Below are 23,437 nucleotides of genomic sequence, written 5' to 3' on the forward strand. Positions count from 1 at the left end.
AGGCGTTGGAATAAACTGAAACATCTATGTAGCTTCAAACTAAATTTTGTGTTGGCAAATTAATGGACTAATTTATTAATAGATTCTGCTGCATGTTAGAAATTGCGCTATAATTACAATTTGAAAATAATTTAAGAATATATCTGCCGAATCTGCTTTAGGCCAGCTTTCTAGAATAAAATCTGCTTTGGTCAGCTTCCAAAAAAATCCTATTCCATATGATTAATTTAGAAGTTATCCCCCCAAGTTCTATGTTACAATCTGATAAAGTTACAGTAAAATTCAGTACAAAAAAGTATTGGAAGACACTGCATTTTAAACTATTTTACTTTTTGCCATGATGTCATTGAAAAACCGAAATTGCGAAGAATTCGAGGGGGTTAGTATCAATATGTTTCAAACCATCAGTCTAGTTTAATTACTTTCGCAGTAACTACTTATATTCGTTGATAGTAAGTTATATTGGTTTTAAGATTGAACTTTTATAAGTTTTTATTTCTGCTGATTTTAAGATTCAATAGAGCTCTTCATTTTTCTTGAAAAACTTTTATCTTTTGAAAACCGTTTCTTTTAAATATAATTTTTATTTTATTTCCACAACGTGAAAAAGAAAGTGGATGTTAGATGTAGAAGAAGCTTTCCAAATTGATCAGGTTTAATAACTGTAGTTACCCTTTTTTTCAAACACTCATCTGATAAACTTTCATAAATTTAGAGCAAAACCTAATTTATTAAAATTTGAGAACAATTTATTAAAATCTATTTTATATTATTTTGTCAAAAGAACATTAAAATAGAACAAATTTAAATTAGTAATTTTATTGCCAGCTCAAAATACATGTGGAGCAAGCAACAAAATATAAAAAAGTTTGGGCTCGACTCTCACTGGTGGTAAGTCTTATAATAGAAATATTCTTTATACTTAGAAACTGTCACATTTGCAGAATGTCATGATTTTAGGATAGAAGCCGCTAGTGTTAGTCCCATGCTGAATTTGGCTGAAAACAAGGGTAAAATCGAAGTTGCTTGCCAAGTTGTGGTCGGTGAATATGATCCACCATCTTTTAAAGACCAAAGCGAGAAGTTTTATAAGGTAAGACAATTACTATTAGAAAATATTGTTAAATGTAACAAATAATTAAGCCGTTCAATCCTCAGGTAAGAACTAAAATTAGTGAAAACACTTAAGGAATTGAAATGAAAAATTTGAATTGAAATGAAAATACAATTTTTAAGTTTGTAGAGTAATTACACGGTTGAAAGGCCAGAGGCTCTGTCAATAAGGGTGATTTGATTGGTTGTGCCTGGGGGAAGTTTCCAAAACTGTGAAATTATTTCACTTGTAACGAAGCCATCATAGTTGTTTCAGTGGTTAAAGGTGTGGGAGTTGAATCTAAGATTCCTCAGTGACTAGCCGGAACTAGTAACCCTGGGTCAACCGCCGCACCTAGTGATCTTTCTGTATCTTTTCTTGTCGAAATCACCATTCCATACAAGCTTTACAACAAACAACACAATTCAAGCTAGCAACTAACTTGGAAAGCAACTTAGAACAAGCAACATTCCATGCGAGCAACAATCTATAAATTGTTGAAGTCATGATCGTGCAAAAATTTTGGCGTAGACAATTATAGCACCCTAGAGCATAAGCCCTTTTCCCTGCCAATTTAGACATTCTGCTCATCTTTTACTTTTCAATTATTCAGGGATCATTTTAAGAGTAGTCTTGAAACGTCGGATAAATATCATAAACCAAAATATGGTAAGCAAACATTTCATGCATGCTGTTTGACCATGCATCCTAGTCAAAGAATTGAGTTTGTAGCTATAATTTTCTTCAATATAAATATTCCTTAAATTTCGTTCAATTTGAAGTAAAAGTTTGGAATGGTTCTTAAATTATATGACCACTAGACTTTTGCGGGTTGTTTCCCTCTTTTTACTGATTCATATATATTTTCTCAGGTTCTTAGCTTCTGATGAGTAGCCCTAAACCTTTGGAATGGCATAAAACACAGCTCATTTGATGTAATAGCCGTAATTAACATTATTTTATTCAGGATATTGGTTACTATTGGGCTGAGTTGCCGAGGTGGTACCGTATTCTTGGGTCTTCCCTTACGATGGTGCGCACTGGTTGTCTGTAAAGGACAGCATCCGGAAGTGGCTGGTCATTCATTTGTACAACATGCTCTAAGTTGTATTCAATGACTGAAGCTTTCAGGTTAAAAACTGTTGCAGTGGTATTTTAGTAAACTGCGAACCTTTTTTCATACTAACTGTAATATTAAATTAACTCATGTGCAGTTTTCTTCACTGCTAACGGGCCATTAGAACATCATAGAAAGGGGTTAAATAGTCTATTAAATCAGGGTTGCAGTGGTGCCCGCATCATAGTTAGAGGCTAACACGTCCTATAATAAATAGTATGTAAGCAGTTTTGCAGAAAAATAAAGTTTTGATACCCTGTCGCAGTACAGGGGATGAAAGCCTACCTCTTGATCAGACGTTAACGGGTTTAAAACCCACCTGTAGCAAGGACTAAAGCCTTGGCTGGCCTACTTCAATATTCTAAATATGACTGAGTATGACAAAATATGGAACTATCTCTTTCAACTTCAAACGAAGGTTTTTATTTCTTTTGATTTATCCTTTAATGTAGTTGCTCTGAAAATCTCGTAAGTTGGTAGGAACATAAAAGCTAAATACGAAATCAAATGATTTTGTTTTATTGGAACTGACCAGATTTGAACTGTGCCCTATTATTTCTCAGCTATATTCTTGGATGGGTCAAATCGTTCTCGATTAAATTTTTCTCTGCATTCTAAGGGACTCGATTGATTTTCCTGATTCTTTTGTTGGAATACAAAGTAAGAGGCTCGTCGTTCTTTTTGTGGCACTTGGTATTAACCAAGTGACATATAGCGATCCCAAATTCTGTCGGTCTGTCGTTCCCGGTTTTTCCACTTTAGGCACTTCCAGGTAAGCTAGGACGATAAAACTTTTCAGGCGTATCAGGGACCGGACTAAATTAAAAGTCGTTTCCCCGATTTGACCATCTGGAGGGGGAGCGGGGGCCGGTTAATTCGAAAAAATAGAAAAAATGAAGTATTTTTAAATTACAAACGGGCGATGGGATCTTAATAAAATTTGATGTTCGGAAGGATATCGTGTCTCAGAGTTATTATTTCAAATCCCGACCAGGTCCGGTGACATTGGAGGGAGTTGGTGGGGGAGAACCTAAAATCTTGGAAAACGCTTAGAGTGGAGGGATCAGGATGAAACTTGGTGGGAAAAAATAAGCAGAAGTCCTAGACACGTGATTGACATAACCAGAACGGGTCTGTTCTGTTTCGGGGAGTTGGGGGGGGGGGGGGGGGGTAATTCTGAAAAATTAGAAAAAATGAGGTATTTTTAACTGACGAAGGAGTGATTGGATCTTAATGAAATTTCATATTTAAAAGGACATCGTAACTCAGATCTTTTACTTTAAATCCCGACAGGATCCAGAGTCATTAAGTGGGGAGTTGGGGGGTGGCGGAAATCTTGGAAAACACTTTAAGCGGAGAGATCAAGTTGAAACGTGGTGGGAAGAATAAAAACAACTGACTGACAAACATACGCAACTGACAAAACCGGAACGGATCCGCTCTGGATCCGGTGACATATGGGGGAATCGGATGGGGGGGGGAACCTAAAATCTTGGAAAACGCTTAGAATGGAAGGATTGGTATAAAACTCGGTGGGAAAAATAAGCAGGAGTCCTAGATACGTGATTGAAAGAACTGGAATGGATCCGCTGTATTTGAGGTAGTTGGGGGGGGGGGTTAATTCTAAAAAATTAGAAAAATTGAGGTATTTTTAACTTACGAAGGAATGATCGTATCTTAATGAAATTCCATATTCAGAAAGACCTTGTAACTCAGAACTCTCGTTTTCAATCCTGACCGGATACAGCATCATTGGGGGGAGGGGGAATCTTGGAAAACGCTTAGAGCGGAAAGATTAGGATGAAACGTAGTGAGAGGAATAAAAACATGTCCAAGATACGTGACTGACATAACTGGACTGGATCTGACCTCTTTGGTGGAGTTGGGGGGGGAGGGAGAATTTGAAAAATTAGAAAAAATGAGATATTTGTAACTTACAAACGAGTCATCAGATCTTAATGAAATCTGATATTTAGAAGGATCTTGTGCTTTAGAGCTCTTATCTTATATCCCGACCAGATATGGTGACTTTGGGGGGAGCTGTGGGGGGAAACCGGAATTCTTGGAAAACCTGAAAATTGAGGTATCATTATTTACGAATGGGTGATCGGATCTTAATGTAACTTGATATATAGAAGGATCTTATGTCTTACGTTAGATGCTATATTTTGAATTCGAATCAGATCTGGGGACATAGGGTGTTAGAGGGGGGAGACGGAAATCTTGGAAAACGTTTAGAGCGGAGAGATTGTGATGAAACTTAATAGGAAGAATAAAAGCATCTTATAGATACGGGATTGACATAATTGAAACGGATCTGTTCCCTTTTGAGGAGTTGGGGGTTTTGATTTGGATAAATTAAAAAAAATTGAGGAAATTTTTAATTTCCTCTTCTGGCAAAAAAATTGTCTGTCTTCTGGCAAAAAATACGAAATTCCACATTTTTGTAGATTGGACCTTGACATTTTTTCTATATGGTTCTCTGATACGCTGTATGCTATGGTGTGATTTTCGTTAAGATCCTATGACTTTTAGGGGTTGTTTCCCCCTATTTTCCGAAATAAGGCAAATTTTCTCAGGCTCGTAACTTTTGATGACAAAGACTAAATTTGATGAAACTTATATATTCAAAATCAGAATAAAAATCGAATTCTTTTGATGTATCTTTTAGCATCGAAGTTCCGTTTTTTAGAGTTTCGTTTACTATTGAGCCGGGTCGCTCCTTACTACAGTTCGTTACCACGAACGGTTTGACCAGAGCAATTTTTATTTTATTAAAAAACATGGCTGTGGATTATCAGTTTAGTACACATATACTGATATAAATTCCTTAAATTTCTAATCTCTTTTAATTATTAAAGTTAAAAAGTTTAAAAATTTAAAATGTATTTTGTCTTTTAATGTCGTAGGATAAAAGGATTAGAATGGCTTTTGAGTCTTCAACGGCAGAGTGAACACAAAACAGATATTTTTGTTTAAAAAAAAAACAAAACAGAAGACGAGATAAGTTTGTTCTAATATAAGATTAATAGCTAATAATTAGGCCTATATATTACAGCTAGTATAGCTATTAAGCTATTATACTAAGAAATTTATATTTTTGATGTACTATATTACCGATATTTTGAGATAGCCATTTGTTCAAAAGCAGTTCAAAGATCACAATGCAAGGCCTTTTGATTTGGCACCCCTTCTCCCTCCCTCAGAGTCTGGGGGCCAGGTTTGTAAGTTATGCCCCTGGGGCATATAAGCTTTTTATGGAAGATGTGGTTGTTTGAAATTTAGAGGAAACTCACTTGATTGGAAAAGTATAGTTCTAATTCCCTTTTAAGAATCAAAATTGACGTAGGGCAACTAGCTCCCCCCTCTCCCTGGCAACGTGTTTTCCCCAAACGCATCCAATCAAAACCATGATATAACCATTTTGTTCATAATAGTCCAAAGAACACATAACAATGGTTTCAAGGTGGATACAACATTCCAGAACCCAGGTGCAAGGGTTATAAGTTATAACCCGGGCATATAAGGTTCTGATGGAACGGATTGTCGTATAAACTTCATCTCGGATGTGGCTCGCGCGATTCGAAGTCAAAGATCTAGTGCCTTCTTTAAGAATGAAAAGTGAAAGGAGGACAACCAGCCTCCCTCCTCAATCCTATCACTCCCCAAAACACATCCTATCAAATTTTAAGAGGACTGTTTTGTTCGGCATTATTGAAAGGTCCTGTAATTATGTCTTTGTCAACCTCCCCACAGTCCTCAAGTTAATACCATCATATATTAGAAAAAACTGAAAAGATATAAAATATAATTTTTTCCGTGAAAAAGACTATGTCAATAAAAAATAAACAGAAGTTATTTGTCAGTTTAATTGACATATATTGATATTTACTCCATAAAGTTTTGATAATTAAAACCCTATTCACGTTAATTTTTGCCCGTTCTGAGTTTGAATAGGCTTTTTATCATAATTAAATAAAAAACAAGTTTCTTCAAATGAAAGTAAGGAACAACATTAAAACTTAAAAGAACAGAAATTATTTCACATACGAGGCGGCTCGCCCCCTCGTGGTGCACCCTCTCATGTACAAAAAAAAAACAACAAATAAACACGCTTCCGTGATCTTTCTTCTGGTAAAAAATACAAAATTCCACATTTTTGCAGAAAGGAGCTTGAAACCTCTACAGTAGTGTTCTCTGGTGCGCTGAATCTGAAGTTGTGATTTCCATGAAGATTCTATGACTCTTATAGGGTGTTTCCCCCTTTTTTGAAATAAGGCAAATTTTTTGAGGCTCGTAACTTTTGGTGGGTAAGACTAAACTTGATGAAACTTATATATTTAAAATTAGCATACAAATCTAATTCTTTTGATGCATCTATTGGTATCAAAATTCTATTCTTTAGAATTTCGGTTACTATTGAGCTAGGTCGCTCCTTACTTACAGTTCATTGCCATGAACTGTTTGATTTCTGTTCGTTTTGAGTTTCATTTATTTGTTGACAATGGTCTGTTGTTGTTTTACGCTTGGAAGATCATTTGACTTTATTTGTGCTCATTATTGACTTAATGGAGCTCTACTTTTCTTTGAAAATTTTTTTATATGGATATATTTTTTTTTAATTAACTGCCGGAAAAACACTTCAAATTGGGGATATCCAGCATGTAAACATGTGATTTTGCTTGTTATCCAATGTGGGGCACTGTAATCCTCCTGTAAAAGGTTCTCGACCATGGTGATTCTGCTGGCAAATTTCAGCATTATCCCAGTAATGACTGGGGGTATTCAGTTCAAACTTTGGGGACTGCTTCTTTTACTACTGCTGCTCTTAAAGTTCAACTAAATCCAAGGAGTGTAAGTGTATCCAGTTAAAATAGAATTTTTTGGGAGTGGTATTAATCTTTTTTTAATTTTAATTTATTAATTTTAATTTTTTAATTATTGTTTTTTAAAAATGGTTTATAAAGTAGAGATGTGAAATGACTATATTTTGCTCATTATACGCTAATATAACATTTTTTTTATAGTTGCTGCTGGAGAAAGGATATGCTGCAGAGCTTAAAATTTTTAATGGCTACGATCATTTTAACATTGTTGAAGATCTTAGGAATTTTGGCTACCTTCTGTCACAAGAAATTGTCAAATTGGCATTTAGCTGAGCTTTTTATTTAAGATGCAGCCTTTCACCAAACAAATATTCTAAATTTAGCAATAAAATTGATCAGCTTTGTTTTATTGACCGAATAAATTACCATGAAATCAAACTACTAAGTGGATGGAAAACCAACATCTTATATCATTTTTCAGCAGTTCAAAAAATACAATTAAAGCTGTGGATGTTGGAAACGATAGTGTCCAGCGTTTCTGAGGCTTGAGATGTACTGTACGAGTTTGGCAACCCAAGTTGTACCACAAGAGATTAGTTTTACCATCTGAATAGTAGGTTAAAATTTGCCACTCGCATCACTTAGCGACGCTCGCCGGCAGTTATGTTTGACTGATTTCGCTGAAAACTGAGAAAAAGTTCTAGGGCAAGAGGAGGAAGAATAAACCCAAGGCAGTAGCAACCTCATAGATTGATATGAAGATTGCCTCTATAGACTTTCTCAGCTTAACAAAATAGCCGTCCCAACCGCTAAAAGCTTTTTAGAAGAAGGTTTCAGTAAAATTTTCTGAAAGTGTTCTCGAAGCTGATCGTTGGGGTTGATTCTTTCTTTCGAAATTTCGGGCATTAAGGCGAATAATGAATAAAGTAAGAAGGCCAATAACTTAGTGTCAAGAACTTATAATCTACCTATATAATGAGAGTTGCGAGCGCCAGAAGCTACAGACAATGCATTCTAATTACTTAGTATTCGAAAATTAATTGGTTGAAACTTTTTTCGATTGATAGTGAACCAGAAGATGACTCTTTGCATCTTCTGTAATAAAATTCTTTCTATATTCACACCAAATTGAATTTACTTAAGTGGTCCACTGGGTAAACATTTATGAGAATCACTTTCTTCTTTTCTGATACCAATGGATTTCAGCTATGTATAGTACTTAAATTTATAACAATCAATTTTAGACTGAGTTACAAGAAGCACATGACAGTGAGAAAGAATTGGTGATTGCGAGGAATTACCCTATGAAAAACTAGTGTTTTAAGGCTGCTTGAATATAGCAGATTAACATAGGCTTCTCTACTTCGTGTTACTGTTACTTCGTGTTGCTGTTAAACTGAGCAAATTTTTTTTTAAATAGAAGAACTTTTTAAATAGAAGAAATGGGGTTGTTTGGCCCATCTGACTAACACCCATAGCTTTTAAGGAGATAACCAGACCAAAGGACGACTAGTTGAACTGCATCGTCCATCTTCTGTCCCTGTATGTTTTATTCTAAGTCAGTTTCCTTTTCAAAGACGAAATATTGGAATAAACTGAAGAGCTACGAATGAACCAATTTTAATATTCGTGGAGATTTCTTTGCATCGCACCTACGTTCGACAGAAATCCTTTTTCTTTTGCTAATATCACTAGAAAAAGTAAAGAGAGGAAAGTTTTCGATAAACTAAAACTCGAACAGATCTCCGAGTCAACATGTCAGTAGTTAGTCGTCTCTATTTAACGGAACAAAGAATTTTAGTGGTGTTGGAAAAATCATTGTGCACCGCATCACAATTTTACCAAGTGACCAAAACACTGGGGGAGTCAGCCCTCCCCCCAAACATGACAGCCTTTCTTATAGCTTAAGACAATCTATAATATTAAACACTAATAAAGAAAAAAGGGGACTAAATGCTTGATGCCACATTCAATCCTGCTCAAAACCAAGAAGGAAGAGAAACTGATTATAGTCAATAATGGTAGTTTTCCATCCTTTGTTTATTTTTCAAGATTAAGTTCTTCTGGGATAAATAATAACCTACAGTCCTGTTTAATTATTTTCTAAACAAATTGAAACGAAATCTAAAGTAGGATTATAGTAAGTCATCAAACTAAAATGAATAAGTATATGCTTAGCCCATCTGGGATCAATCTCACTTAGTCTTGAAGCTGTTGCAGTAAGATGTGACATTCTTAAAAACAATAACCTACAATTCAATAGTAGCCTACTGGTTGCAATGACTTATTAAGAATTAAGATTATTGGGTTTCATTTGCCTGCAAATCAAATCATAATGATTTTTTGAAAAAAAAGTTAATGTAATTACCTATAATGGCAATTAGGACTACTTCAAACAGGCACTATGAAAGTAATAGAGCCACATCAACCTGAACTATAAAATTCAATCAAAATGCTTTTTGAAAAAAATTATTATAATTAGCATACTGAAATTAGGAATACTTCAAACAAGCACTGTGAAAGTAATTGAGCCACATCAACCCGGACTACAATTAAGAATAAAGAACCAGCTCTGGTACTTCATGCATTGTATAAATCATTTAAATATTAATTAAATGTGAAACTTATCAAACATATGTTTTGCTAGCTCTGAATTTGGAAGAAACAGCAAATAATTCTACTTCAGAATAATACTTTTCCCACCAGCCAAGTGGGAGACAAGTCCCCTTTAAAAATCTATGTTGATGGATATTATCGGAGGCCTCATTAATGAAATTAATCAATTAATGAAAGATGTCTCCTTTTCCCCAATAAGCACCATTCTAAAATTTACTGCAGAATCTATTCAGGCTGAAATAAACTCAACTTTCTGGCTTTTCATATCCGTTTCAAATTTTCCTGGTTCAACCACCTCCTCCCCACTTTGCAGACATCACAATATCAAAAAATTACCATTGCCTATTTGAATGTAATGTGCTGATGTCTGCACAGCTTGTCCTTCGCAGTAAACTGTAGCAATAGTAGTAGTACTAGTAGATTGTAAACACAAAATTTTATAACCAGCCAAGAGTATGGCTGATCTAACCTGCAAACAGGGTACTACAAAATATATTCCCTGACATTTCAGTTTCTGACTCAAAAGAGCTACTGCATGATGTATAATCGAAACCAAGCTATTACAAGATACCAAACAGTTCGTGGCAACGAACTGTAGTAAGGAGCGACCCGGTTCAATAGTAACCGAAACTCTAAAAAACAGAATTTTGATACCAATAGTTACATCAAAGGAATCGCCTTTTTGTGCTGATTTTAATAGTATAAGTTTCATCAAGTTTATTCCTACCTATCAAAAGTTCCGAGCCTGAGAAAATTTGCCTTATTTTATCAAAAAGGATAAACATCCCCTAAAAGTCATAGAATCTTAACGAAAATAACACCATCAGACTCAACGTATCAAAGAACCCTACTGTAGAAGTTTCAAGTTCCTATCTACAAAAATGTGGAATTTTGTTTTTTTTTCTAGAAGACAAGATCATGGATGCGAGTTTATTTTTTTTTTCCAAGGGTGATTGTATCGAGCCAATGGTTATAGAATGTCGCAAGAGGGCCTATTCTAACGGAAATCAAAGTTCTATTGCCCCTTTTAAGTAACCAAAGAAACTGGAGGGCACCTAGGCCCCCACTCACGCTCATTTTTTCCCAGTTATCGGATCAAAATTTTGAGAAAGCCATTTTGCTCAGCATAGTTTTTTATATATAGCTCAGCATAGTATTATGTATAAACAAACTTTGACCATTGTTTATATATAGCAATGGTTATTGGGGAGTGTACAGACGTTTTCAGGGTGACTTTTTCTTATTGGGCGGGGGGGGGGGGGTTACGTTTGAGGATTTTTCCATGAAGGAATTTATCACGAGAGAAGAGAATTTCCATGAATAGGGTGTAGGATTTTCTAGCATTGCTTAAAAAAAAAACAAGGAGAAAATAAATAAAAAAATTTAGGCCTATTAAAAAATAGTATGCAAATTCCGTTTTAAATATTCATATTTGGTGAGCCAAAATCAAAACATACATTGAATTCAAAAACAATCAGAAAATAAATAAAAAACATTTTTTTTCAACTGAGAGTTCGGAGCAACGTCAAAACTTAAAATAATAGAAATAATTCCACATATGAAAGGGGCTGTCCCCTCTTCAACGTCCCGGTCGTTACGCTAAATTTTTTTTATTGTTTTAAAAAGTAGAACTGTGACAAAGAGTCAAACTTCAGCGTAAAAAGCGGGGCATTGAGGAGGGGATAACCGCTTTCATATACAGAATAATTTCTGTTTGTTTTAAGTTTTAATGTTGTTCCTTACTTTCAGTTGAAAATACTTGTTTTTTTTTAATATTTATAGAAACTACTTGCAACAGTCCAACTCATCTTTTACATTGAGGCGAAGTGAAAAGGCTGAATACTATCAATGGAAAGCCTGCTCAACCCATAATAGAAAACTTTTTCATCGTTTTATTTCAAGAAAATATGCAATTTGAATGAGCTATTACTTTAACTCATCTTTTTCTATGCTGCTAAAATATGGTAGCCTATATTTAAAAAAAACATATAGAAAATGAAAAAAAGTGGAAACTGACTTTTCCTTTTCTGTTGGCCATTTAAAAACTAGGGTAGTGCAGAGGCGCCATTTGGGGGGGGGGCAGGGGTGGGCAAATGCCCGCCCCAGATTTTTCAGGGGGTCCAAGCTTCCACTAAAAAGGGCCCTTTGTCGGCCATAATAATAACACTATTTGCTATTAACCATTGTAAACTTTGAAAGCAAGTTAGATACATTATTAAATTCTCAAGTTCTGTCAATTGCCCATTTCCTAGATGATTATATTAATATTATAAATTCTGAATATTTGCAGTAATTCCTCTAAGTTCATAGACTAAAATAGGTCAGTTCCTGGCCTATCATTCCTTGATGGAATCGTTCCTTGTTATCTTCCAATTGCACTACATAGAAGCAATTATGCGAGCGACGAAATCGCTGTCTCAGCAGCTCCATGCCGTCACCATCGACTTGGTTATTTCTCGATCGCGCACCCTGATTCAGGCCACAAGAAGCAAGCTCACCGACCTGCGTTCAGAAGCTTCATTTGTATTGCTTTTCAAGAAGGCTAAAGAGTTTGCAACAGAACTCGAAATTGAAGTACCTGCTGTGAATGGACCCGCGACTAGACCCTCCTCTGTTGGTCAGAAAGGACGACCTTGAAGAACTCAAAAGATCACCAAGCATTGGAAACAAATTGTGACAACTTTGACGCTAGGAAAGAATTTCATCGAATTTGGAAATTGGACTACTACTTTGGCGGATGAAATGAAGCAAGAATACTTCAAAACTTTTGACCGTCTACTAGCCGAATTTGACAGAAGGTTCACAGATAACTTGCCAGTGCCGAGTACGCGGGAAGCCTTGGATCCAAGCTCAACCAAGTTTATGGACACAGAACTGCTCAAGCGTTTCTCTTCTCTTTACGGCGAGCTGGATATCGACAGCATTCTTCTCGAATCTCAAGCTGGTATTGCCAAGCGTTTCTTGCTAAATGAGGAAAATAAGCCGGAAAACTTTCTAGACATTGTCGACCATTTTCAGGGATTACCAGTGGCTTACTCAGAAGGAATTAAAGTACTTGGTATCGCTGCCACACTTCCTGAGACAACAGCGAGCAATGAGCGTTTGTTTTCTAGCCTAGAAATAGTGAAAAACTACCTGCAGTCTACAACAGGAGATGATTGTCTCAGTCACCTCCTTTTGATATTTGCAGAGAAGGATTTAGTAAAAAATTTGGACTACAACCAGCTTGTTGACGATTTTGCAAAGACGAAAGCTCGGCGGTTCCCCTTGTTACCTTGAATGTTGTTACATTTTTTTAAATCTTGTTATGTTTTTCCTTTTTCCAAATATATTTGATCTGGAAGATTTCTGCTGAAGGAAAACTGAGATTTTGGTTACAACCCTCAGCATAAAAATGAAGGTTACTTTCACCGACGTCGTATTGTTTACTTAAATAAGAAAGTTTCTCGCTGAGGAATGCCAGCCTGTAGTCTGGTTGAATTTTCAACTTTCAGTTTAATCACTTAACCTCGTTGATTGTATTCTTCGTTGTTATAATTAATCTTATAGGTCAGTGTGGCTGAGTTCCTTATTTGGTTACAGTAGATTTTCAAGCAACACACCATGCACGGGTGCTGAGAGGCAGATGGGGGGGGGGCAGATGGAGTTCATGCCCACCCCAAGATTTGGCCCAAATGGCACCTCTGGGGTAGTGCAACTTGCTTGGTCGTTAAAAGAAAATTAGAAGAGGATCATAGTAAGGTTAGCTAATGGGTGATCATTCTTGTTGGAATTATTGGCATGTATTTAGAGGCAAAAGTGTAACTAATACTAATAGGCTTTAATTCTAAGCCGAGTTTATGCTGGACTGGAAGAAACGATAAAAATTTAAGGGTAGCCTTTCCAGAAGGAAACACTATAAAATTCTGAAAACGACAAAAAATATATTTACAATACTGATTTACACCATTTCTAAAAGAAAATTAATTCACTATAGACCCTCTTATAATGAAACAAAAGGCCTATGTTGCCTATATTACATTCATTGTAGAATTTCTTATTGCTTTTTGCAATTGACGTTACTTGTTTTCTGTTAAATTATGTTTAAGAAAAGTCATATATGGAAATAGTACTTCATATACACAAAGCGAATAAAACCAAAATGTTTCCGAAAATTTGAATTGAACCAAATTTTTTTTAATTTACCGCATTGTGCCAGAAACTCTAAAATGTTCCAAAAACGGTGCAATAGAGCTCCCAGGTTGTCTCGAGGGAGAACAAGGATTTGTTCCCCGCTGGATAAAATTTCTGGTCCTGTGGGGTGGTGCAGTGGGTTTTACCTTAGCTTGGTGATACGAGACCCAGGGATCGAACCCGGTTGCAGCAACACACTGCGGGACCAATGCAAGGACCTTACTTGTCAAGAAGTGTCGGTAATCCGATTACTTTCCTATAAAATTTAATAAAATTTTTATATAAAATTTTAAACCTCTATCACGCACAATGAACTTCAAAACACAAATTATGGACCATATATGACTGAAAAATTGAGAACAATACCACTTGCTGTCACATAGAACTAGAAAAATTAGGAGTATCCGTCATCCTTCACATGAGTTTTTGAAAGTTTTTCAATTTTTTGGGCATGATAACAAACTTTTCGAGGTTTGCTGTGATAGAAATTTTATATTGTAAGGTCAAGATTTTAGCAAAACCTCGTTTTACAACACAGTCTTGCCGACTCAATTACCTTCTTTTTTTTTTTTTTTCTTTTTTTTTTTACTGTATCTCATGACAAAGTAGAGTGGGCGGGAGAGGGGCTTAAATCACCTTCCCTTCTCTATGATACTTCTTCCATCGAGTATGATCCACGAATAGACTTTTGATATTATTTGTCTCGTTTATAAAAGTATTTCTTATGTATAAGGCTATACGTATATAAAAGTGCCGGTGAATCCAAATAACCCCATCTACTTTTGAAATTAAACATAGTCGTTGCTTAGATACTTTAAAAAATACACAATTTATTTCCTGTGGCTAAGTGAAAGAAATTGAAAAAATATGACTCTAGCAGATAGAACTTGGCAAGACAGAGAAATTAGATTTGACATCTCAGTTTTGTGAGTTATTATAACTTTTTAATAAGATGTAGTTAAGCTGTTTTTGTTTTCTTTTGGACCCAAATTCAGTTATCTGATGATATATGATTATTTTTCCGTCGAGGATTGGTGTTCTTCAGTCTCAATGGAAATGTTGTCTACTTTGTATAAACTCCTTTTTTCTAAAATAACTTTCACATAATTAGAATGTGTTATTCAAGCATTTTAACCTGGTTCAGCCTCGCAGGAAATAGTTCTGGCACTTTACATCCTATTCCACGATAGTTATTTTCTTCGTTAATTGGATTTATTTGTTAAAACCACTTGCATTATAGCGTAAGAAAAATGGTTGAGCGAATTCGTGTTAACAATTGAAGTCCAATTCAAAAAAGAAAAAAAAGACTTGAGTTATACCAAGTACCTACTGTAACAAAAGAATGATTAGACAAAGGTAATATGATATGACATGATACTCGTATTTATCATCAAACAAGCCACAAGACCACTAATGGTTCTGATAGATAAAGATGAGGTATAAAATTTTCTGCCATAATCAAACGTGCTGGCTATCACTCATTGCTGTAACTGCGATCTTATAACAAAGTCTAACCAGTTCCTATACATGGTGACTTCAGTCGAACCCTCCAATATATTTTTTATTGAAACTAGAGGGTGCTACAAAGAAATATACGCTTCTCACGCAAGACTGTAAACGCAGTGACCGCAGTTGGATTGCAGTCAGTCCTTTTTCTGTCCCTTTTTTGTGCCCCTCCCCCCTGCACAATGACAAAATCCTCCAATCAAAATCTTGAGAAAGCAGTTTTGTTCAAAAGGTTCAACAAATACATCTCTAGGGATACCGTGACCCCCAGAGTCCAAGAACAAAGGGCAGTAAGCTATACAAATTACCCATTGTTTTGCTTTAATAATGGACAAGGGAGGCATATTTGATCCTAGATGTCAGACTATCTTGAAACTTTCAGAGATCATTCTTTAGAAAATAAGTCATTACATTTTGTTGGGGTATGGGGGAGGGGGAATATCAAGGTGCCAGGAAATGTCTCAAAAACTATTTTGTTCATGATCAGCTGTATTTTGAGTGAGCTCTTACGGATTGTCTGCTAGGCAAAGATTCTCATGTTTCCCAAAATTAAGCTCTGGAAACACCATGGGTACCCAAGTAAATCAAAAAGAAACTATATCCACCCGGCTTTTCAAGTTATTTGAAATATTTTGAGAAGTGACTAAAGGGATCGAGTTGAAACTGTGAGGGACTTCTGGAGGGTAGAAATGTCAAGTAATTTTTATATTTTGACTTGGGGGTGGCAAAGGTTCATCGAACTACACTATGTGTATCCAGGTCTTCAAAATAGTAATGTCAGAAACATCTTGAGGATGGCTAGGGGGAAGGAGCGGAAACTTTCAGGCAGTTTTGTAGAAAAGATATTGGAGGGTGTGGCTAGGAAAATTTAAAGTTGGTGTTTGGGGAGTGGATTTGGCAAAACAATTTTTGTTTTGTTCAAACGAAATAATATTCATGCACGGCAAGGTCCTATGGGACCTAAAATGTCGTCAGTGTAGTAAATCTAAACACGCTGTGATTTTTCCAGCAATCAAAATGGTATTTCTGCAATATCTTGGGAACCACTTGGGGTACCAAGCTGAAACTTCGAGGGAATTTTGAGGGTGGAGGCAGATGGACTCTTAACTATGACTTAGGGAAGATGGTAGAGATAAGTCAAAAAACCCTAATTGCAGCCAGGTTATTAAAATACTCCATATTCCTGGAACCGACGAGGGGATGGAGTTTAAACTTTAAGGTAGTACAGGAGAAGAAAGTGGAGAGAGGTAAGTGGCTTAAATATTTATGTTGGCGGGGTGGGGGGAGGAGGGCAGTTAATATTTTCGCATCTGCACTCCACCATGTCTTTTTTGCACTATGAATCCATTCGTAAGCTAAGTTCATTCACCTCTTAGTAGCGAAGTAAATCAAAAGGCAATATATCGTGTAAGGTTGTCAAAATAAAGCGTTTACAATATATTTGGAATATCTTAGAGCACCAAGTTGAAACTTTGAGAGAGCGTTGAGGGGAATAGGGACCTCGAGTTTTAACTTGAGGGGAGAGAGCAGAGGGTGGGGGGACATTGTTTTTCTTTTATTCACCTAAACATGTTCCCACTATAATTCCCTAAGGGACCTAAAACCCATTCAGGGCCATGAAGCGAGGTGAATTAAAAGACACTATGTGTTGCCAGGTGGTTAAAATGTCACAAATAGAATATCATAGAAATGGCTTTGGTAGATCAAAATAATACTTTCAGGGAGTGTTGCAGGAGGAAGAAGTGGACATTAAATTTTGAGTATGGGAAGGGGAATAGGGTAAGGGTCTAAAGATTTGGTCTCTAATCTGTTTGAAATGTTTGGCACTCGGAATTTCTATTGCATTAGAATCTACCTTCAGTGAAGCAGTGCCGTATACCGAAAGAAACTATATGTACCCATATTACCAAAATAACATGTCTGCATTACCTAAGGAATAGCTTAAGGAGATCGAGATGAACTATTCAAGGTATGTTAAGAGCGGGCAAGTGAACCTCGAAATTTTGCTGGAGTGGAGAGACAGAGATAAATTAAAAGAAACTAAGTAACAAGAATATCAAAATGGCACATCTGCAACTTCTTGAGAAACTTTTGGAATTTTATATTTCAAAGGAGGAGATGTTGGGATAAAAAACATGTGTTTTTGCTTTTTTATACCAACAGTGAACCAAACCTACTTAGCCATTAACAGTTTCTTTTTATCGTTTTTTTTTGAAAGCAGACAAAATAGTTTTTAAAAATGTTTTTGTCTTTTGCATTAAGGCTCAAATGCTTTCATTTTTATCTTTGAGGCATACCTTCCCTGTCACTTTGCGAAAAGCCTATAGCTGCAATTCAAACAATCAAATTTGCGACAAGTCAACAACTGTAGATCCTACAAAAAAGAAAAAAATAAGAAAATTTAATTATTCAAATCATTGGTTTTAAATGTGTCCATTCACCGTGTCATAGTTTTAATATTTTTTGAAGTTATATTTTAGAGAAAAACCCAAACTTGCCTAAAGAATGTAAAAATTTTTGTATACTTCTATCTTCTTCTTCTTCTTACTTGGATTGCTATGAAAATGCTTTTGCATACTCTCCTCACCGGAATAAAATTCGGAGCCGAGAAATGTGTTTTTGCAGCTGGGTTCGAACTATCATAGAGACTTTTAAGCACCGTTAAAATCACCGCCGCTGAATGACTAATTTAAGGAAATTTCAGTTACCCATCTTGACCAACAAAGAAAATTACCTTTTCGCAAGGAAAGTAGTGATGTGTCTCCTTTTTACCATTATTTTTGGGGAACTATCATAGAGACTTTTAAGCACCATTAAAATTACCGCAGCCGAACGACCAATTTAGGAAAATTTCAATTCCCCGTCTTGACCAACTAAGAAAATTACTTTTTCGCAAGGGAAGTAGTGATGCGTCTCCATTTTACCATTATTTTTGGAGAACTATCATAGAGACTTTTAAGCACCATTAAAATTACCTCAGCCGAACGTCCAATTTAGGAAAATTTCAATCCCCCGTCTCGACCAACTAAGAAAATTACCTTTTCGCAAGGGAAGTAGTGATGTGTCTCCATTTTACCATTATTTTTGCGGAACTATCATAGAGACTTTTAAGCACCATTAAAATTACCGCAGCCGAACGACCAATTTAGGAAAATTTCAATTCCCCGTCTTGACCAACTAAGAAAATTACTTTTTCGCAAGGGAAGTAGTGATGTGTCTCCATTTTACCATTATTTTTGCGGAACTATCATAGAGACTTTTAAGCACCATTAAAATCACCGCCGCTGAATGACTAATTTAAGGAAATTTTAGTTACCCATCTTGACCAACAAAGAAAATTACCTTTTCGCAAGGAAAGTAGTGATGTGTCTCCTTTTTACCATTATTTTTGGGGAACTATCATAGAGACTTTTAAGCACCATTAAAATTACCGCAGCCGAATGTCCAATTTAGGAAAATTTCAATTCCCCGTCTTGACCAAATAAGAAAACTACCTTTTCGCAAGGGAAGTAGTGATGTGTCTCCTTTTTATCATTATTTTTGCGGAACTATCATAGAGACTTTTAAGCACCATTAAAATTACCGCAGCCGAATGTCTAATTTAGGGAAATTTCAGCTCCCCATCTTGACGAAGAAAGAAAATTATCTTTTCGCACGGGAAGCAGTGATGTGTTTCGTTCTTACCATTATCATTGCGGAATTATCATGGAGACTTTTAAGGGCTGATTTGAAAAGAGATTATTATAGCTAGTGACTTTAGTAAGTAAATAAATCAGTTTGTAACAACACATACTTACAGAATCAGAATCAATTTTAAAAAAGATACATTCCGTATTTTTTGACAGGGTATGATGTCATATTTGAGTGAACCCACTCCCGGACTCGCAGTGGTTTGTTCTTTCCTAGATTCATTAAAAAAAGTTTTTCTGAGGGAAGTAAAGAGCAAAGTTGAAACTTTAAAGGAACAAAAATTATTACTTTACAGCCAGTTTAATATATATCGATAAAACTAGTGTAAATAAACCGACTGATGATGTTTCCCTACGTTTGTATGATTATGGAAAATTAGCGCTTTACTGAAAACACAAAACAATATAGGAGTTTTGACACAGCAAAAGAAAACCGATTAAGGACATTTAAAAGCATTCTAATGCTTAAAAAAATGCTTTTTAATGCTTATTATTTTTTTTAGTTTAATTTGGTACCACCTTTGCACAATGATCTCAGTCTAATGACTAGATCTCATTTTGTTTCTGGAAAGTATATTTCATGATCAGTTTGTAGAGTAGACATTTCCGAAATGAGGCCATTTTGAGAGTACTAGGACTAGCTTTTTTGAGGATTAGCCTGAAATGTTCCGTTCTATAGAGAGAAACAACCAAATTTTCAGAGTTCATATAATGACTTATTTGGTGTTCATTTCCAGTAATCCAGTAACTAAAGAGTATTTTTTACTATTTAAAAGTATATAATACTTTGTGTTGGTTGTATAACTCCTGAGACCTGATAAATCAATCCATTATTTCTGTATGGCGTTCAATGACCTTGCGGTTATTGAAATAATTAATGCTAAAAACTTTTCCGTAAAATAAGTTTTTGAAAGAATAGTAAAGAACTCCATCAAATCAAAAATGAGCAAAAGTGAAATCAAATAATCTACCAAGCATAAAACTACCACAAATCAATAAATAAATGAAAACCAAAACGAACAGAAATTACAATAAATAGCCAAGTAAAATTTAAAACAAGCTGAAATTAACATGTGTGGAGCTGACAATCTCCATACATTCCCAAGACAGAACATAAGTTGCACTTTCAAACAGTTCGTGGTAACAAACTGTAGTAAGAAGCGACTCGGCTCAATATTAACTAAAAGTCTAAAAAATGGAATTTTGATACCAATAGATACATCAGAAGAATCGAATTTCAATGCTAATTTCAAATATGTAAGTTTCATCAAGTTTAATCTTACCCATCAAAAGTTGCGAGCCTGAGAAAATTTGCGCTTTTTTTTTAGAAAATAGGGGCCTCTAAAAACCCTCTAAAAGTTATAGAATCTTAACGAGAATCACACCATCAGATTCAACGTATGAGAGAACCCTTCTGTAAGAGTTTCAAGCTCCTATCTACAAAAATGTGGAATTTTGTATTTTTCGCAGAAGGCAGATCACGGATGCGTGTTTATTTGTTTGTTTGTTGTTTTTTTTTGTTTTTTTTTCCCCAGGGTTGATCGTATCGACCAAGTTGTCCTAGAATGTTGCGAGAGGGCTTATTTGAACGGAAATAAAAAGTTCTACTGCCCTTTTTAAGTGACCTAAAAATGGGAGGGCACCTAGGCCCCCTCACACGCTAATTATTTTACCAAAGTCAACGGATCAAAATTCTTAGATAGCCATTTTATTCAGTGCAGTCGAAAAACCTTATAACTATGTCTTTGGGGACGACTTAATCCCCCACAGTCTCCGTGGGAGGGGCAACAAGTTACAAACTTTGACCAGTGTTTACATATAGTAATGGTTATTGGGAAGTGTACAGGCGTTTTCAGGAGGATTTTTTTGGTTAGGGGGAGGGGTTGAGAAGAGGGAGCTATGCTGGGGGAACTTTCCATCGAGAATTTGTCATGGGAGAAGAAAATTTCCATGAAGGGAGCGCAGGATTTACTAGCATTATTTAAAAAAAAACAATGAAAAAATAAATATGAAAAAGTTTTTTCAGCTGGAAGTAAGGAGCAGCATGAAAACTTAAAACAAACATAAATTATTACCCATATGAGAGGCTCACCTCCTCATAATACCTCTCTCTTTACGCTAAAGTATTTTTAGTAATTTCAACTATTTATTCTACGGGTTTTTTGATTCAGGGGTCATTCTTAATGAATTGGGACAAAATTTAAGCTTTAGTGTAAAGAGCGAGGTACTGACGAGGCGGCGAACCCCCTCATCTATATATATAAAAATAAGTTGTCTGTGTGTGGATCTGTGGATGGATCAGGTGACGTCATGTTTCGGCTGACGTCATGAAATTAGTTGCCATCATTTTTGCTTTGAAGGTGACGTCATTCAAGTTATATAAGACATATGTTCGCCGTCATGTTTCGGCTGACGTCATGAAATTAGTTGCCATCATTTTTGCTTTGAAGGCGTGACGTCATTCAAGTTATATAAGACGTATGTTCGCGTAGAATTCTATTAATGCTTAAGTTTATAATGACTGATGAAGATGCTCAAAGAGTCTATGCCAAAAAACTTGCTGCTGATAGAGAAAGTCAGAAAAGAAAGCGTGCCGAGGAACTACCAGAGCAACGCGAAAGCAGACTTGCTGCTAAAAGAGAAAGTGAAAAAAGAAGGCGTGCCGAGGAACTACTAGAGCAACGCAGAAGCAGACTTGCTGCTAAAAGAGAAAGTGAAAAAAGAAGGCGTGCCGAGGAATCAAAAGACCAGCAGGGAAACAGGCTTGAGGCTGATAGAGAAAGAAAGAACAGAAAGCATGCCGAGGAACTACCAGAGCAACGCAGAAGCAGACTTGCTGCTAAAAGAGAAAGTGAAAAAAGAAGGCGTGCCGAGGAACTACTAGAGCAACGCAGAAGCAGACTTGCTGCTAAAAGAGAAAGTGAAAAAAGAAGGCGTGCCGAGGAATCAAAAGACCAGCAGGGAAACAGGCTTGCTGCTGATAGAGAAAGTAAGAAAAGAAAGCGTGCCGAGGAATCAGAGCAATCTGAAAGTTATCGCCTGGCATTCAGGTACAACCCAGTCGATGATTATAGCTTGAGTAGATGTGTTCAAATCGGGACAATGTCTAAAATTTGTCCCTATTGCAAGGCCTTGAAATTCAATGGTGAAACAATGGGAATGTGTTGCGCCTCAGGAAAAGTTAAACTTCCTCTATTGGCTGCACCACCAGAGCCATTGAAGACTTTCCTTACTGGAACTACGTCAGAATCTAAGCGTTTTTTGTCAAAAATCAGACAATACAACTCATGTTTCCAAATGACGTCGTTTGGAGCCCAAATCGAAAATCCAGATCAATTTATGTCTACTTTCAAAGTAAAAGGGCAAATTTATCATAAAGCAGGGTCCCTTCTACCATTCTCAGGCGAGAATCATAAATTTTTACAATTGTACTTCATCAGTGATAGAAATTCTGAATTGAATGCACGTTGCGAAATTTCTCCCAATGTTGAAAGGACAATCGTTTCCCAATTGCAACATCTTTTCCACGAAAATAATAAGTTAGTGCGTCTGTTCAAAACAGCCATCGATTTGATGCCTACTGATACTCATAAAATTGTTATTTCCGCTGACAAAACGCCTCCTGGCCAACATGTGCGTAGATACAATGCTCCGACTATCGACGAAGTGGCAATCGTTATGGTCGGTGATCAGTTTTTACCTCGAGATATTATTCTACATAAGCGAAACGCTCAGTTGTTAAGAATTGCTGAAACTCATCGATGCTACGATGCCCTACAATATCCTATCATTTTTTGGGATGGAGCCGACGGCTATCACTTTAATATTAAATTGATGAATCCAGCCACTAACAAAGAAATGAATAAGAAATGCAGTGCAATGCATTATTATTCCTATAGACTAATGATTCGGCAGGATGAAGAAAATTATATTTTAAAATGCCGTGAATTGTTTCACCAATTTATGGTTGATATGTATGCTAAAATTGAATCAGAACGTTTGCTATATATCCGCCTGAATCAGACCAAGCTCCGCTCTGAACAATACATTCATTTGCGAGATGCAGTTATAAATGACGGTAATACCACAAACGTTGGAAGATTAACAATTTTACCTTCGTCATATGTTGGCAGTCCCCGTCATATGCATGAATATGCTCAAGATGCTATTGCGTATGTTCGTCTCTATGGTCGTCCAGATTTATTTATTACATTTACATGTAATCAATCTTGGGACGAGATACTGCAGCTTTTACTTCAAGGACAATCGGCGGTTCATAGGCATGACATTACGGCACGTGTCTTCCGGCAAAAGTTGAAATCACTGATAAACTACCTTGTAAAACATGAAGTGTTTGGGTCAGTGCGATGCTGGATGTACTCAGTGGAATGGCAAAAACGAGATTTGCCACACGCAC

At 36.1% G+C, this 23,437-nt stretch overlaps 2 protein-coding genes across 6 annotated transcripts in view; both read left to right on the forward strand.

Annotated features, from left to right (window-relative positions):
- The window catches only part of LOC136031463 (kynurenine formamidase-like), a 106,386-nt gene extending 98,941 nt beyond the window's left edge, over window positions 1-7,445 (forward strand). For all 5 annotated transcript variants that reach the window (XM_065711080.1, XM_065711081.1, XM_065711084.1 and 2 more), the window contains 2 exons: window positions 961-1,093; window positions 7,238-7,445. In XM_065711080.1, the coding sequence (XP_065567152.1) occupies window positions 961-1,093; window positions 7,238-7,369 (265 nt within the window). In that variant the 3' untranslated portion in view covers window positions 7,370-7,445. The remainder of the gene's footprint in view (window positions 1-960; window positions 1,094-7,237) is intronic.
- A 7,196-nt stretch (window positions 7,446-14,641) lies between these two features.
- Window positions 14,642-23,437, forward strand: part of LOC136031589 (Bardet-Biedl syndrome 5 protein-like) — a 40,278-nt gene continuing 31,482 nt past the window's right edge. Inside the window, exon 1 of the mRNA XM_065711257.1 lies at window positions 14,642-14,751. Within this exon, the coding sequence (XP_065567329.1) occupies window positions 14,693-14,751 (59 nt within the window). The 5' untranslated portion in view covers window positions 14,642-14,692. The remainder of the gene's footprint in view (window positions 14,752-23,437) is intronic.

Source organism: Artemia franciscana, chromosome 9, assembly GCF_032884065.1.
Source record: "Artemia franciscana chromosome 9, ASM3288406v1, whole genome shotgun sequence".
In the NCBI taxonomy this organism is placed as follows: Eukaryota; Metazoa; Arthropoda; class Branchiopoda; order Anostraca; family Artemiidae; genus Artemia; species Artemia franciscana.